Consider the following 16,700-nt stretch of genomic DNA (forward strand, 5'->3'; position numbering starts at 1 on the left):
AAGCATTGGCAACATACTGAACTTAGAGGATAGAAACAAAGTATCTATATAGTATTGATTCGATACCAATACCAGCGTTTTTTAATCGATATTATCAATATCTGGATTGCTCTGCCCACCTCTAAGCCTACCACTAAAGAAAAAATTCATAAGTCTGCTTTTATTCATGTATGTAAACTACATTTTATAACCACATCTGAAAAATGCTCCATTTGTTATCTCTGCTGAATAATATATTAATTCATGAAGGTATTTGGATTTCTTAGAAACCCTGAGCGTTTTATTTGGTACAATAAAAAAGATATTGAAAACAATGGTCATGTAGGCCTGATGCTTGGTGGGTGTTTCCTTTTTTTTTAAAGTTTTTTTTGACCATACAACACATACAGATAACCAAGAAAAGAATGACTAAGTCTGACTTGCATCATTTTCATGATTACTATCAGTATTTTGAAGAAGCAACAGCTTTTGAAACATTGTTCAAAACTGAAGTTCATACATTATTTCACAAGCCTTGTGAATTTCAAAACACATCAATTTTTGTTAAAACCTCACCAACCTTGCTAAAACATAAATATTTCCTGGTTCTGTTCAAACCGTTCTACAGCTCTTCTTCCATTTGACCTTTAGATCAAAATCCCCAAACTATTTCATGTAGGAAAAGACAAGCACCAAACTATACTTACATTTCCAGATCTAAGGGAAAATAAATAAAGAAAAATAAAATGAAATACATACATGCATATTTATGGAAGCATCAAATTTCAAAAAATGTAAAGTTTTTTTTTTCTTCTAGAACATATTGTTTTGTGTACATTTTGGTCACGTAAGGATATGTAATCACCTTTTGTGTAAAAGTGTTATATTTAAATTATTTACTGTTCTCAAAAGTCAAACCAGGTTGAAAAAAAAAAAACAGAAGTGCACATCTAAGCCTGTGACTGGCAGATAAAGTCATTTTCATAGTATCATCAATTAGCCAACAGCCTTAGTCATATTTTGAAGAAGGAAAATCTTTCATAACTGAAGTTCAAACATTATTTCACAAGATGCATGGTTTAATGCCTAACTCAGTATGCTCGATTGTGTCTACCATGTGCAATATTTTCTAAATTCCTGATCAGTATTGAACTTTAACATGTGCTTCATCTTTAAAACCCTGCTAAAATCAAAAAATAATTGTACAGCTTAAAAAAACATTAGAAAACCAATTAAATTAAATTAAATTAGTTCGAAAACTGTCTCATACTGCAATAAAGTTAATGACATTTCTCTCATAGGAACGGTACAAAGTATTGAAGTAAAAAAAGTAAAACTTAAAAAAAAGACTGAAAATAACACTGATGAACAAGTATCTATCAAGTGTTGTCGTGGGAGCTGATTATTGTGGACCCAAATGTGAAAGACCGGAGCATTCCCATTCCCAACATGTAACATACTGCTGATTTCTCATGGCCCGTCCTTATGAGACACCCGTATTCTTGATTGAATTGAATAGATAGCTTTCTATGCACTTCGCTTTCTATTTTCTCTGCTGCTTTCTATTGCAGCCCTAACCGTAACCATAACCCTAACTTTAACCTTGTTAGGTTGATTTTTATGTCACATGGTAAACACATTTATAGCTTCATTCCAACCCGCTCTCATGCCTCGGAACGTGTAGCATATTGACGATTTGTCACATACCCACATAGGAAAACTGGTATGGCCCAGATCTGGCCCACACAACGTGCTTACACATGGCCCACATAGCGCAAAGACTGACGGCCCTTTGGTGGCCCAGATCAGGATTGCCAGAGGTAGCCCACACATGGGCCAACACAAAGGCAGTTGCAGTCACACTGGTGGTTCTGTGCTGGCCCATGTGTGGATTACCTCTGGCAAACCTGATCTGGGCCACCAAAGGGCCGGCATTTTTTGAGGTATGTGGGCCATGTGTGAGTTGTTTGCAGACACACTGCTGGCCCTGAACAGTTTCAGCTCTGGCCCCAGATGTCCGCCTAATGTGTATCTTAGCCATGTAATAACAACATGTGCCGGAACATAATAGTGCAAAAGTAACATGACAAAACTGCTTTACCTCCTGAGCTACAGCCACCCGGTGGTAAAAATTAGTAAACTGTGAGAAACCATCCTACTCTGACAAATCGTCCTACCCGTATTATAATTTGACGGTGACTTGTGACTAAACCTAACCCTACCCCTAACCATAACCCTAACCATAACCATAACCTTAAGAAGTAGTCCGGATGGGTGAGAGAAAAAGAAGTTAATCTGGCGTTGGTGTTGTGCGCATGCGCCGCGTCTGCGCAGAAACATTGGGTAGGATGTTTTTCCCAGAACACCATCACTAGGTTTTGGATAAAGTGTACACTCACAAACCTGTCAAACCTGCATTTGAAATGTTGGCTATCATAGTAGTATAGTATTGCAACATAGCATTTGGGTCTTCAAACTAAATTAGGAAAATAGGAACAGAAATAGTGCCATCATTGCCAGACCTGGCCCACATCTGGTTGACATACACCCTGCCATGATACCAATCAGTCAGAAGTGCCAGCTTGATGTCAGATCCGGGCCAGACCTGTTGTCTACGAGCCTGGGCCACATAAACCAAATCACATTTGGCCAGACATGGCATGCCATCACATAAAGAATGAAATCTATGCCAGGCCTGGCACATATATGGCTGACATACCACTTACCATGCCAGAAGTCAGCCAGCAGTGGCAGCTTGACACCAGATCCGGCCCAGACCTGTCTGCTATGTGGGACATTGATGAATCTATGTTACGGAAGTGGAAGAAACAAGAAGAATGAGTTGAGTAAAGTTTGACTTATCTGGCTGTTTTGTTTCGCTTAATGCGCCTTATAATCCGGTGTGCCTTATGTATGAAAACAGACCCATTCATCGACAGCGTGCCTTATAATTCAGTGCATCTTATGGTCCGAAAAATATGGTATTATTATGATCTTCTTCTCGGGAGTGACGATGTGGTCTTGCAGTCTCCCCTGTGGATCTTCTCCTCCACTCCATTCACGTCTGACCTCGTGTTGTATCTGCTCCTCTTCCTGGAATAAGACAGACAAAGGAAAAACACCTCCCTCTCTAACCTTTCTTTATTAATATTATCGAGCAGTTCTTTGCCTGTTATTTTCTAATAACAGGCCCAGAAAAATATCACCCTTACTGCACTTTTTCTGCACCTCAACATGTCAGTCTCAAAAATTCAATCATAGTGCTAGACTGATGCTTTTGACCCTTATTGCACGGAGTGCCAACTCTTTATGAGCAGAACAGCAATATGTATATAAAACAAAACGAAAAACAGCTTTAATCATTCTTATTCCTAACAGAACCAAATTCTGCTTAACTTTGGGAAACTAAAAAAGTAAATTGAATAAAATCAAAAACTATACACATATATGGCAGCATAAAAGTTGAAAATATTTAATGTTTAGTTGTTGTTTTTTTTGTGAGTTTTTTTTTTGGAACATTGATTGTTTTGTATTGTTCTGGGTCACTTAAAATATGTGATTTCATTGAAAAGAGTTGTATTTAAGATATTTTGGAAGAAGAGCATATTTAAATCTGTGACTGGCAGATCCATTAAAGAGTTTCGTTTGAAACAATGCTATAATTTAAAATTTTAGAACTCAAGAAAAAGAGTCTGACAATAGTCCAGCTTAGAAGTAAAAAGAAGAACTAGCATCACTCTGAGAAAGAATGTTTCTTATTTCAGAGATATTGTGCAAATGCAAGAAAGCAGTCCCAAATACTTGTTTAATATGACCATTAAGGGACATACAGTATCGTGGTCAAAAATGACAAGGTACCTTACTGTGTTATTCAAGGCCAAGGTAATGCCACCCAGGATAAGCAGCCTGTTCCGATTTTTAGGGCAGAGTACAATAACCTCTTTTATCTGAATTTAATAAGATAAGAAATCCAAGTCTTTTGGTCTTTAAGACATTCCTGCAGTTAAACTGTGGTGACAAAAGTATCTGTCTGATTATTGTGACCCAAATGTGGAGCACAGGTGGTAGGGATGGACTTTGACCCACTGGCAGTCAGCGCAGGAACCATTAGCTCGGGATCCACTGGCTCAGGCAGAACTCACAGACTCTGCTCATCTGGAAGCTCTCTAGGTTCTCTGGTTTATTCCCTGCAAGTTTGGAATAAGTGTCAGGAAACTCAGCAAGGATTCGGGCTGTTTAGCAGGACACACGGTCTCTTCTGATGGCTGGGGCAGGACAGAGGGGCAGACAAATGACTCTGAAGGCTGAGGTTAAAGCAGTGGAGCAGGGAGAGGTGAAGTGTGCTCAGTCTCTAGGGAGGCCAGCTCGGAAACACAATATGTAGTCTTTGAATCAAGAAAAAAGGGCCAAGGTCAGTTTAAAGCAAATCTGTGAAATGCCTATCTATCAGTTTTATCACTTCCTCATTTGGGAAGCTGGAAGTGGTGGCAGCGATGAGCAAGCAGACTGCAACAGAGATTACTGCTAGGGTTGAAGCAGTAATGAAAGTAATTAAATCTAACACGAACTGAAGAAATTAAAAAAATGCTAAAAATTATGAGTATATAAAATAAACTTTGAGAACCTATACATAAATTAACAGAATAACCAAATAATCTGGAAAGTATTGGCTAACCAGGTAATACATAACCTGCAGGAATTCAATATAATGAAAAAAAATACAAACAGGCTACAGGAAAGACAATAATAAATAAGAAAGAAGCTGACAACCCCACTCACCAAAGGGAGCCTGTTTGCGGAAGCAGCAGCCTGAGCAGAGAAGCCCCTACCTCCCCCTCGCTAGCTGCCTCGTCTAGATTTTCCAGGGGAACACCAAGCCATTATGACTTTAACATGATAGTTTTATTTTTGTTTTTATTTTTGTTTCCTAAAAGATATTCAGTCCTAATTAAATACATCAAATATGTTGTGGTTGTACACTAGGGAACCTCTTTATGAATGACTCAATATGTAAAATTAAGTGGGCAGCTGAAAGGAGAAGAAGAGATCAGTGTGAGGCAATAATTTTTGTGAAGAAAGAAAAAGATGCAGTGAAAGTCTGGGCTGCATGAATCACATGATACATGTGCCAATTTTTTCAATGTTAGTTCCTGGTTTTGAAGCATCCAAAAAACCTATATATTTGCATTTATTGTTGAGCTGTTCGGCACCTTCTCACTGAAAGGCTGAAGCTACTGGTCGGTTCTGAAAATAAATAAATACAAATATACATAGAAAAGGTCTGCTGCAAAATCTATTCTGTCCTTTCTTTAATAAAAGATGTCTTCTGTTTTTTTACAGAGATATTAAACATCACTCTGAAGCTACTGGTTGTGTCTGCACTTTTTGCACTGATGGCTCTGATCACTGTTGCTGCTGAGTGTTGCAGTATAATGTATATTATGTGTATATGTGTGTCAGTATTCATACAAATGATAGTACAATACGATAATTCAATTCAATTCAATTTTATTTATATAGCGCCAAATCACAACAACAGTCGCCTCAAGGTGCTTTATATTGCACAGTAGATCGTACAATAATAGATACAGAGAAAATCCCAACAATCATATGTCCTCCTATGAGCAAGCACTTTGACGACAGAGGGAAGGAAAAACTCCCTTTTAACAGGAAGAAATCTCCAGCAGAACCAGGCTCAGGGAGGGGCGGCCATGCGACCAGTTGGGGTGAGAGAAGGAAAACAGGATAAAGACATGCTGTGGAAGAGGATAATCCACCTGGTTTGTCAACATTTTAAAGATTTACACCAAAATTAATCACAATTCTGTTATGCTGAGCAGAAGAGCAATTCTTTGTTATTTCAAAAAAGAAATTTTATATTTTAAAACATTCAATCAAATGTATACATTTTAAAATTGAAAGGGTGTCTATAGAATAGAAAGAAATAAAACCCTGCAAAAACAAGAAAATGCTAAAATGTTTTAACAGATAGAGGAAAGTCATTCATTTTTACTCAAGTATTATTTGATTGTTCTCAGAAGAGCATCTTGTTGAAAAGAGATGGCACTGGTACAAGTATCGGGGTTGGACTAGGGTATGGCAACCGATACTTCCGCTATTTTCCCTATTGCTTGGATTGGGCTCATGCTTAGGTAAAAACAGTTATTTGGATTTTCTATGTATTCTGTCTTTGTTTATTTTAACAGTTTACGAATTCTTGCTTCGTTGTATGTTCAATATTTTGTTTACATTGGAATTTCTTCTGTCTGTTTTTTTCCACTATAGAGATACTGTCAGTCCATGCATGCAAACCTGGCATCTGTATGTAGCCTTTGAGAGTACCGGGTGATGCAAAGGGTCATATATCGTGCTACTCACAGTTACCCACTTACATGGATTGGAGGCTCTGATGCTCAAAAGGTATATTACTGATCATTATATGAGGGCTTGAGGCCACTGAACACATTGAAGGCGTTGCGTAGCAACAACATGAAATTCATAATTTTATGGATCCGAATTTCACGTATAGCCAGTATACTGTGGAAGCAGATTTCTTTTCTGCCCATTAATCACATATTTAATCATTTCACATTAGTAATAGTAATGTCACTTTCTCACTTAGTTGTATGTATGTTCACTACAGAGGGGCCTTATGCTCTACATACACAGTGAGACCATTGTAAGGGGAGACATTAAACAGATAGTGAGACTCCTTCTGCTTATCAGGGATGTAACAACAACTTCAGTGTTTCCTGGAATTGATTCTGAAACACTAACAGAGCTATTATCTATCTGTTATGTCAGTCAAATTTCCCCTGATAGTCTTGGTTGAGATCTGGTGACTGTGAAAGCCATGGTATATGATCACACCGTTTTCATAATCAACTATTCAGTGACCCCTCTTCAAATACTTTGTCACAGGACAAACATAATCTCTCATAGCAACTTTGTAATCATTTTGCAACTCTTTTGCCTTTCACAAGTGGACCCTAACAGGCAGCAAAGTGCAACAATGTCTCTCCGTCTGGGGGTCAAGAGTTCAGGGTATGCCTTTAATTTCTTGCCTGTCTGTAAATGACAGTACAATGGCATGAATAATTCTTCCCATTTTACCAGTATAAAAGTAAAACAATTACATCGTCTCATTGGGGCAACATAAAAGACTCCTCTTATGGCTAGTCATTGCACATCATTATAAGACAGAAGAGAAGAAAGCAATTCATTCTCAACTGCTGTTGATTTCAGGGGACTTTCCAACCTGTTTTGGTTCAAAAGAGCCAAAGGAAAATCATCATCAATGTTGGCGTAAAAACTAGATGCTTTTATTGTATGTGCACTGATAATGCTTACTGTCCTGTCATTGTAAACCAGTCAAAATACATAAATAACACATTGTGATCATGCTGAAGACCACAGACAGCAGTCCAGGCATCAGGTGGGATAAAGGAGCTGGAAACATCACCTGATAAAGAAAAAACAGACAGCAGACTGAATGAATGAAAGAAGGCTTCTTCATTGCACATTTTTCACCAATCACAAGCCTCTTCTTTCACTCTAGACTTTTGACCAATCACCGATCAGGATGAATTACACTACTGTACTGTCCATCCCCCAATACAGGTAAATATTGAAAGAAAGTGTAACTAGCACTAGGTTTTTTGTTTGTTTTTTTTTGGGGGGGGGGGACAATATCCACATCTTCCCGAATAATGATTATTTGCTTGGAATGAAAAATAGTATTGAATGACAGGAAAATACTAATACTATATCATAATTTTTTAACAAAAAATACGTATTTATTTAATGTTGTGAAGGTCAGGTTTTGGCTGAAGTAGGACCTAAATGTAGGACTTTCTGAATGAACACAGTGCGTTTATTTACAATGAAACAAACAAAAAACAGCACCAACAATTCACACTGTATGTGAGTCCTCCGTGCACCCATTCCCAATCGCAGTGCAGTGATTCTCCTCCGTGGTTCGTGGTAAGTGCTTGTCCTCCTCGGTGCCTATGTACATCAGTGTTCTGCTCCCTCCACACATTTCCGCAATCCTCCTGGAAACAAGATACACAACAGTGAATACATTCCCATCCACCGGACGATAAAAACAGTTTCACCATTTAAACACGAGAATTAACTGAGTATATGTGAAAATGAGCAGGAGAACTAACTGTGTCCCTAGTTTAACAATCCCATACCGACTGCCACTCCGCTATTCTCTTGAGCACTGTTTCCTTCCTCCAGATAGTCTAATAGACTTTATCATATTCACTACTCCCAAAAATAACACGAGCCCTGGTTCCCCAGACCCAGGCCCATGACAGTGAAAGTACACGGGTCATATTGTTGTTACATCCAACTAAATATTTTCCTTAGTATACATTTCTCATGGTTTCAGTTAATCTTGTTTTTTGGTGCTTACAGGATACAGGTGCATGAATGATATATACTGTCACTACCGATACCCATTTGTCTGCGTCTGGAAAAGAAGATGATTCCTGGTCTACCATGAAATGTAGAAGCAAATAATCTCATACAACCCCTTGAACTGTTTCCAATTTTACATTTTTACTTATTTTCTTTTGCTGTAATGCTACATAATGAATGAAGCAAGTTGGACTATTTCTTTTAACACCAATGGCTATTAATAGCAAAATGAAGGTGTAATGGAAAGAATGCTTTTAGCACAAGTTAATTCCCCGTAATTAACTTTTCTTATTATCTTCATCATTAAACTCTTCAGCATTAAATCAGATTGGTCTCTGAGTCTGTGTCACATTTTCATTGGTCTAGACCCAAGCATCAAATATATCCAACTTTAACGCTTTAATTTTTCAAATACCTAAATAGAAAATAAGTCTGACATTCTGTTATCTGATTGAGCTCAGATCATTTACTAAAGAATCATAAACAACATCCAAGATAAAGTATTAATATTAAGTTCATCTAATGATCATTTCCAGAATTCATCTTAGCTAGTGTTTGATATGTGAGTGTACAAAGGAGATTGTAAAAGGAAAAGGACTCAAAATACCTTTTCAAAAGGACATTTTATTATGGTTTTCATCGATGGGAATTAATTTTTGTCAGATTTACTTTACCAATCTTATTGAACGGCACAATGATTAAATTTGTTAGAATGAACAGAAAAATAAAAGTATATGGCTCCTCTTGTATCCCCTATTACATTGAAAAGAAGGCTATGTTGGATTTACTTGATTCAATAGTGGACATTGGTGGCACACAACTGTTTTGCTTTGGCAGAAACTTAAAAAACTGAGTTAAATCAACACAACTTATTCATATTCAATAAACCTGTGCATTTTGTGTTGGGAAAACACGATTGAAACATGTTTAGATGAAGTAAGGTGAGCTCTTGGAATATTTTAATCCTTCGCAATTGAATTCACTATTGAATTGAATTCACTTCACTAATGAATAACTTTTAGCCCAGTACTACTTGGTCACTTAAATACTACATGTTGTCTTCATATTACATAATGTTCAACAAAGTCCAGAGTCTGGTTAACATAAGAATTGAATGGATCTACAACAACTACCGTCCTCCTATCTTTATCCAGGTTGTAGGGGGGCTGGGGCATAACCCCAAAGTGATAGGGTAAGACACAGGACACACCCTGGACAGCTCACCAGTCTATCACATAGAGACAAACAACCATTTGCACTCACATTCACAGGTAATTTAGAATCATAACCTAACAACTGCATGACTTTTAACTGTGAGAGGAAACCAGAACACCCAGAGAGAAACCACTACAAACCAGTCTGTGAAGGTTCTCAGTCATCCAGGTCATCGTAGTCTAAGGAGCTTGGAAAGAAAAGCGTCTGGACTTCTTTAAGTTGCTTGAAGACGTTTCACCTCTCATCCGAGAAGCTTCTTCAGTTCTAAGGTCAAATGGCCGGGAGTCCCAGATTTAAACCCAGTGGGAGTATCCCCCCAAAGAGGGGGGTCCTTTGTCCCTCTTTGGGGGGATACTCCCACTGGGTTTAAATCTGGGACTCCCGGCCATTTGACCTTAGAACTGAAGAAGCTTCTCGGATGAGAGGTGAAACGTCTTCAAGCAACTTAAAGAAGTCCAGACGCTTTTCTTTCCAAGCTCCTTAGACCACTACAAACCAGCCAGATTGTGGATTTGAACCCAGGACCTTCTTGCTGTGAGGCACCAGCACTAATCACCACGGCACCAATCCAGGCTTAACAAAGGTAGGAAAGCTATGATTTCAAGGCTTGATGCAGAATTTTCTATACATCTTTGTCCTTGACAGGTTAAACCACAATAAATAGCGATAGCATACACGTGGTCTGTGTGTAGTTGTCTGTAGTGATGGGATTTCCGGCTCTTTTTAGAGAACCGGCTCTTTCAGCTTGGCTCACTAAAAAGAGCCGGCTCTTTCGGCTCCGAACCGGCTCTTCAGTTTGTTTTGTTGCTTTAATTATTTATTATTAACAATAATATAAAATTATGAACAAAAGGAATTACTAATGTAAAAAAATGGTTTTATTTATATATGTTTATATATAAATATATGCGGTGGCCCCTAGAGACAAAACACGTACAAACTCCAAAGCACATTTCTAGGATTAACTGAACTTCCAAAACAGAGCTACCTAGATCACTGAAATTACACAGTTGAAAGCATATGTGTAATGTTTGTGTATTTATACACAAGCACTCATATATATTCAAATAATTTAAAAAAAAAGTTCATTTACCTGTTACTACCACACACCAAATCCAATCGTTGGTACTTCCTGGCTTGTGTAGCCACTAGGTAACAAAAGCTCAACACTGCGCCTAGCATCCTGGAGCACTTCTGTTGTCTTTTGTATGTTCTTCGGGGTTTGTACGTGCTTTGTCTCTAGGGGCCACCGTAAATATACTTTTATTTATTCGCTCCACATAAAATGTAATAAATAACTCATATAATACAAAAAACAACTATTTACATTTCAACTTTTAACTATTTACATTTTCTTTGATTTCTCCAGTGCCTTCAACACTATTCTTCCCTCGGTTCTGAAGGACAAGCTGGAGAACTCAGGAGTGGACCATCACCTCACTACCTGGATTTTGGACTACCTCACCGACCGACCACAGTATGTGAGGACTCAGGGCTGTGTGTCGGACAGGGTCGTCTGCAGTACGGGGGCCCCACAGGGAACGGTTCTGGCTCCGTTCCTCTTCACCATCTACACTGCAGACTTCTCCCACAACTCCACCCAGTGCTTCCTGCAGAAGTTCTCTGATGACTCTGCTATAGTCGGCCTCATCACTGATGGGGACGACAAGGAGTATAGAGGACTGACTCAGGACTTTGTGGACTGGTGCCAGCTGAACTACCTCCAGATCAATGCCAGTAAAACAAAGGAGCTGGTGGTAGACTTCCGCAGGCACAAACATCCTCCACTGCAACCACTGAACATCCAAGGTATGGACATTGAGACTGTGGACAGCTACAGGTACCTTGGTGTTCATCTGAACAACAAACTGGACTGGACTCATAACTCAGACGCCCTCTACAGGAAAGGGCAGAGCAGGCTGTACCTGCTGCGGAGACTCAGGTCGTTTGGAGTGGAGGGCCCACTCCTGAAGACCTTCTATGACTCTGTGGTGGCCTCAGCCATCTTTTATGGTGTGGTCTGCTGGGGTGGCAGCATCTCTGCTGGGGACAGGAAGAGACTGAACAGGCTGATCCGAAGGGCCAGCTCTGTTCTAGGATGCCCTCTGGACCCAGTGGAGGTTGTGAGTGACAGGAGAATGGTGGCTAAGCTGTCATCCCTGCTGGACAACATCTCCCACCCCATGCATGAGACTGTGACAGCACTGAGCAGCTCCTTCAGTGGGAGACTGCGGCACCCACGGTGTGGGACGGAGAGATTTCGCAGGTCTTTCCTCCCCACTGCTGTCAGACTCCACAACAAAGACTTTAACTGATCATACACACACATCCACAAATGTGCAATAACACAAATGTGCAATAATCTTTCTGGCACCGTTGTATTTTTCACTCTGTTGTATATAGCATTTGAATTCTATTTTTATCCTATTGTATATTTTATTCTATTTTATTCTACTGTATATAGTATTCTATTTTTATTCTATTCTGTACAGTTGTGTACTGTATTTATTCTTATTTTATTTTATTCTAATTGTCCTTCATAACTTTTGCACTGTCCACTTCCTGCTGTGACAAAACAAATTTCCCACGTGTGGGACTAATAAAGGTCATCTTATCTTATCTTATCTTTCAGCTTTTTCCTTTTAAACCAATTTAAAGTGAAACAACACAAAACACTGCAAACCACAACACAATTAAATATAAATTAAAATATGAAAACAAAAAGAAGATGCACATTCTCTGTCATATGGGCCTGCATGAATAAACTTTCTGAATCCTTTATCATCTGCAATTGAAAATAGTTGTGGATGATTACTATACCTTTCTAATGTGACGTTGTTGTCCCTGGCTCTCTCTCTGTCCCTCCCGCTCTGTTCCTGTGCTACTGCGAGTGTAACTACCGCCCCTCCCCCCTCTTCCCAGCGCAAAAGGCTCGAGTGCGGAGTGAAGCGGAAAAAAAGTGCGAGAGAGAGGGTGAGAGAAAGAAAAAAAAAACCCACGGCTCCCAATAAGGAGCCGGCTCGCGTCGTTCACTTTAGAGAGTCGGTTCTAAGAGCCGTTCCGTTTGCGACCGACACATCACTAGTGAGCTGACTACTGTTGACCCAAATGTGAAATACAGGAGCCAGGTTGGTCTGTAGGGAGGCCAACACAATATATAATCTTTAAATCAAGACAAAAGGACAACGTACAAAGCATCGGAGACCTGGAGCTGCATAGGGTATACAGTATAGGATGTCTGTCGCTGCCTATTTTGCTATTGGGGATAGCTTGTCCAGGGCCAGGTAACGGGACCAGCAGCCCAATCAGATAAGCCCCTACGTCCCTTTCCCTAGCTGCCCTCGGTAGATTCTCTATGGGAACACCAAGGCATAATGACTTTAATATGACGCTAATTTTTTTTTTCCTAAAAGACATATAAAATCCTAATTAAATACATCAAGTATTATGTAGTTATACTCTGTGAAGACTCTTTGTCAACTAGTCATTGTAAAATAAAGTGAGCAGCTGAAAGGAGAAGAAGTGTGAGGCAATTATTCTGGTGAAGAAATAAAGAGATGCAATGAAAGTCTGGCCAGCATGAATCACATGATACACGTGCCAGTTTTTTCAATGTTAGTTCCTAGTTTTGAAGCGTAAAAGAAACAGTATATAAGGACTGATCTTACAGCTGTTCAGCACCTTCTCACTGGAAGGCTAAAGCTACGTGTTGGTGCTGAAAAGAAGTCTATTCTTCAAATATTCTGCATATTCTCCAGAAGGTCTGCTACAAAATCTCTTCTATCCTATTTTTTTGAATGAATGATGTCTTGATGCCTTCTCTTTTTTCACAGTGATATTAAACATCGCCATGAAGCTGCTGATTGTGTTTGCACTCCTTTGTGTAATGATCCCTCTGTTCATTTCTGCTCGTGAGTATAATGTACATAATGTGTGTATATAGTCATAAAAATAACAGTACAATATAATAAATAGAAATTTAACAATCAAAGTCAAGATATGATGTTTTAAAATAATTTAAGCTTTTTAATTTTAATTTTTATTCCAGAAGAAGGGGGTGAGAGTGGGGAAGAGGATAAGACATCAGGTTGGTCAACGTTTTAAAAATTGACACAAAAATTAACCACAGTTCTGTGATGCTGAATGGAAGAAGAACACATCAATGGCCTCCTTAAATGTAGCTAATTTTGTAGTACAAATGTTGTGTTATTTCAAAATTATAAATTATATCTTTGCAAATTATATCTAAAATTATATATTTCATATGGTAAAATATTCAATTAAACATATACATTTTAAAATTAAAATTGTGTCCATAGAATTAAAAAAAGAAAACCATTCATATACAAGAAAACTACAAAATGTTTTAAAAGATACAGAAAAGTAATAAATTTTTACTAAAGTGTAACTTGCCTCTCTTCAGAAGAGCATCTTCTAGAGAAGAGAAGCTTGTGGGGCAGACGTCGGCCTGGTGGCATCTGGGGTGGACGTCAGTCTGGCGGCATCTGGGGTGGACGTCGGTCTGGTGGCTACTTGGGCAAACGTCAGTTTAGTGGTAACGTCAATTGGGGCAGAGGTCGGTTTGGTGGTAACGTCAACCTGGGCAGACATCGGTTTGGTGGTAACGCCAACTGGGGCAGACATGGGTTTTCTGGTGGACTCAGCTGGCGAAGACGACATGGGTAAAAACTGTGATTTTGATTTACCAAATTCTTTCTTTCTTTTAATATTTTATAACAGCTGTTATATTACTGTTGTTTGTTTGATATGAAAAATGGTATATGCACTGTATTCTTCTTTTTAACGTAGATTGCATATTTATATAGTGCTCTTAAAGTATACAGGTTATTTTGTTCTTACACCCAACTAAATATTTCCCTCAGCATACATTTCTCATGGTTTCAGTTAATGGGGGTTTTTTTGTGTCTGTGTACAGGAATCAGGTGTATGAATGATATATGCCGCACTATTGACACCACTTTTATCTGGGTCTGAAAAAGAAGATGATTCCTGGTCTTTGATGGAAAGCATGGTTCATCGCACCAAGAAGCAAATAATTTCATCCAACTCCCTGAACTATCTTTTCACCCTTTTACATCTTTACTTTTTTTCTTTTGCTGTAATGTTGCATAATAAATGAAGCAACAAGTGACACAAGCTGGAGTGGACTGAGCCGTCTCTTTTAAGAGCAAACGCTATTCATTTCTGTTCTTATTATCTTCATCATTAAACTCTTAAGCATTAAATCAAAATGGTCTCTGAGTCTTTGTCACATGTTACATTTTCATTGGTGTAGACAAAAGCATCAAATTCATTTTTCATCTCTCTTCATTTTTAAATACCTAAATAGAAAACAACACATCTGACCTGCTAATATCTGACTGAGCTCAAAGCATTTACTGAAGGAGATCCTAAACAATATCCAGAGTCAAGTATTAATATTAAGTTGGTCTGATGATAATTTCCAGAATTCATCTTGGTTACTGTTTGATATGCGAGTGTACAAAAGAGATGGTAAAAGGAAAATGATAAATACCTTTTAAAAAGGACCCATTTTACTTTAGTCTTCATTGTTTCAAATACATTTTTGTCAGATTTCCTTGACTGATTTTTATTGCAGAGTACAATCATTCAATTATACTAAATAGAATGAACAGAAAAACAGAAAGATATAGATTCTCTTGTCCTTCTTATTACTTTTCCCATAAAGAACTAATAATAGTTCATTTTGATTGACTACACACAACTTAAAAACAATAAGATGCCATGGTTTGCTTTTTCTCCTGTTATTTTTAGTCCCTAGTGTTGGAATATATCTTTTTTAATCTTTAAGGCTATATACCTCATAATTGGCATCACACATTCGTATCATCCTTTAGTGCACACAGTGTATTGTATAGAAGTTTTGGTAGTCTGAACACTCTGATACTAACAGGCACAGACAAAAGCCCCTTCTCTGAGAAATTTGAGGGGGGTGGTCTGCCTGGACTGGTGATGGTGCCAGAACATACAAAACTTTAAGCCTGACACTGCTGGAGGAATCAGAGCTGTACATTTATAGGGTTAGAGAAGCTCTCTTTCCTTTGCCTTTTCCCCTCCAGATCTCTTCATACAGGCCTGACCAGAGGGCAAGAGGTGGTTGCCATGGTAATGGGAGTGTGTCAAAGTCTGTTAGACGGTGTGGAGGAGGAGGACAACATGCAGACATTTGAGGAACAAAACTGTAATTTAACAAAATGCAAGCCATTTATTTGTGGCTGGTAATTAAAAAAAGCAGATAGACCCTAAGGCAGAACTAACTGTGAAGTCGGACTCCGACACACATACACAAGTCCACGGGTGTGGTGACAGCTTGTTTATTTCATTAACAATGTTCACTGTGGTTTCAGCACAAATGCAGGGAACCAGAAACTCCCGCTCCGCTGTCACGTCCGCTCACCGCCCTCCTCGAACCCCTATGAGCAAGCACTTTTGGGACAGTTGGAATGAAAGACTCCCTTTTAACAGGAAGGACCAGGCTCAGGGAGGGGCGGTCATCTGCTGCGACCGGTTGGGATGAGAGAAGGAAAATAACAGGTGTGAATCAATGCAGAGAGGTCTATTAACACATAGTCAGTGAGAACGGTGACTTAAGAAGAAATACTCAGTGCATCATGGGAGTACCCCAGCAGCCTACACCTATTGCAGCATAACTAAGGGAGGATTCAGGGTCACCTGGTCCAGCCCTAACTATATGCTTTAGCAAAAAGGAAAGTTTTAAGCCTAATCTTGAAAGTAGATATAGTGTCTGTCTCCTGAATCCAAACTGGAAGCTGGTTCCACAGAAGAGGGGCCTGAAAACTGAAGGCTCTCCCTCCCATTCTACTTTTAAATACTCTAGGAACAACAAGTAGGCCTGCAGTGCGAAAATGAAGTGCTCTAATGGGGTGATATGGTACTACTAGGTCATCAAGATAAGATGGGGCTTGATTATTTAAGACCTTGTATGTGAGGAGCAGGATTTTGAATTTAATTCTGGATTTAACAGGAAGCCAATGAAGGGAAGCCAAAACAGGAGAAATATGCTCTCTCTTTCTAGT

At 38.9% G+C, this 16,700-nt stretch overlaps 1 protein-coding gene across 1 annotated transcript; it reads left to right on the forward strand.

Moving 5' to 3' along the window:
• Positions 1-13,280: 13,280 nt before the first annotated feature.
• Positions 13,281-14,853, forward strand: LOC134617430 (uncharacterized). Its single transcript, XM_063462678.1, has 5 exons — positions 13,281-13,382; positions 13,455-13,532; positions 13,670-13,708; positions 14,045-14,303; positions 14,558-14,853. The coding sequence occupies exons 2-5, from the start codon at positions 13,472-13,474 to the stop codon at positions 14,574-14,576; spliced, it is 378 nt and encodes a 125-aa protein (XP_063318748.1). The 5' UTR covers positions 13,281-13,382; positions 13,455-13,471; the 3' UTR covers positions 14,577-14,853.
• Positions 14,854-16,700: the final 1,847 nt, after the last annotated feature.

The sequence above is a fragment of the Pelmatolapia mariae genome, linkage group LG3_W (genome assembly GCF_036321145.2).
Source record: "Pelmatolapia mariae isolate MD_Pm_ZW linkage group LG3_W, Pm_UMD_F_2, whole genome shotgun sequence".
In the NCBI taxonomy this organism is placed as follows: Eukaryota; Metazoa; Chordata; class Actinopteri; order Cichliformes; family Cichlidae; genus Pelmatolapia; species Pelmatolapia mariae.

Bases quoted from the DNA above. Each gene is read 5' to 3' on its own strand.
- LOC134617430 (XM_063462678.1), top strand. From the start codon at position 13,472: ATGAAGCTGCTGATTGTGTTTGCACTCCTTTGTGTAATGATCCCTCTG. The intron at 13,533-13,669 runs GTGAGTATAATG...TTTTTATTCCAG, and splicing joins CCCTCTGTTCATTTCTGCTC to AAGAAGGGGGTGAGAGTGGG. The intron at 13,709-14,044 runs GTTGGTCAACGT...GCCTCTCTTCAG, and splicing joins GGAAGAGGATAAGACATCAG to AAGAGCATCTTCTAGAGAAG.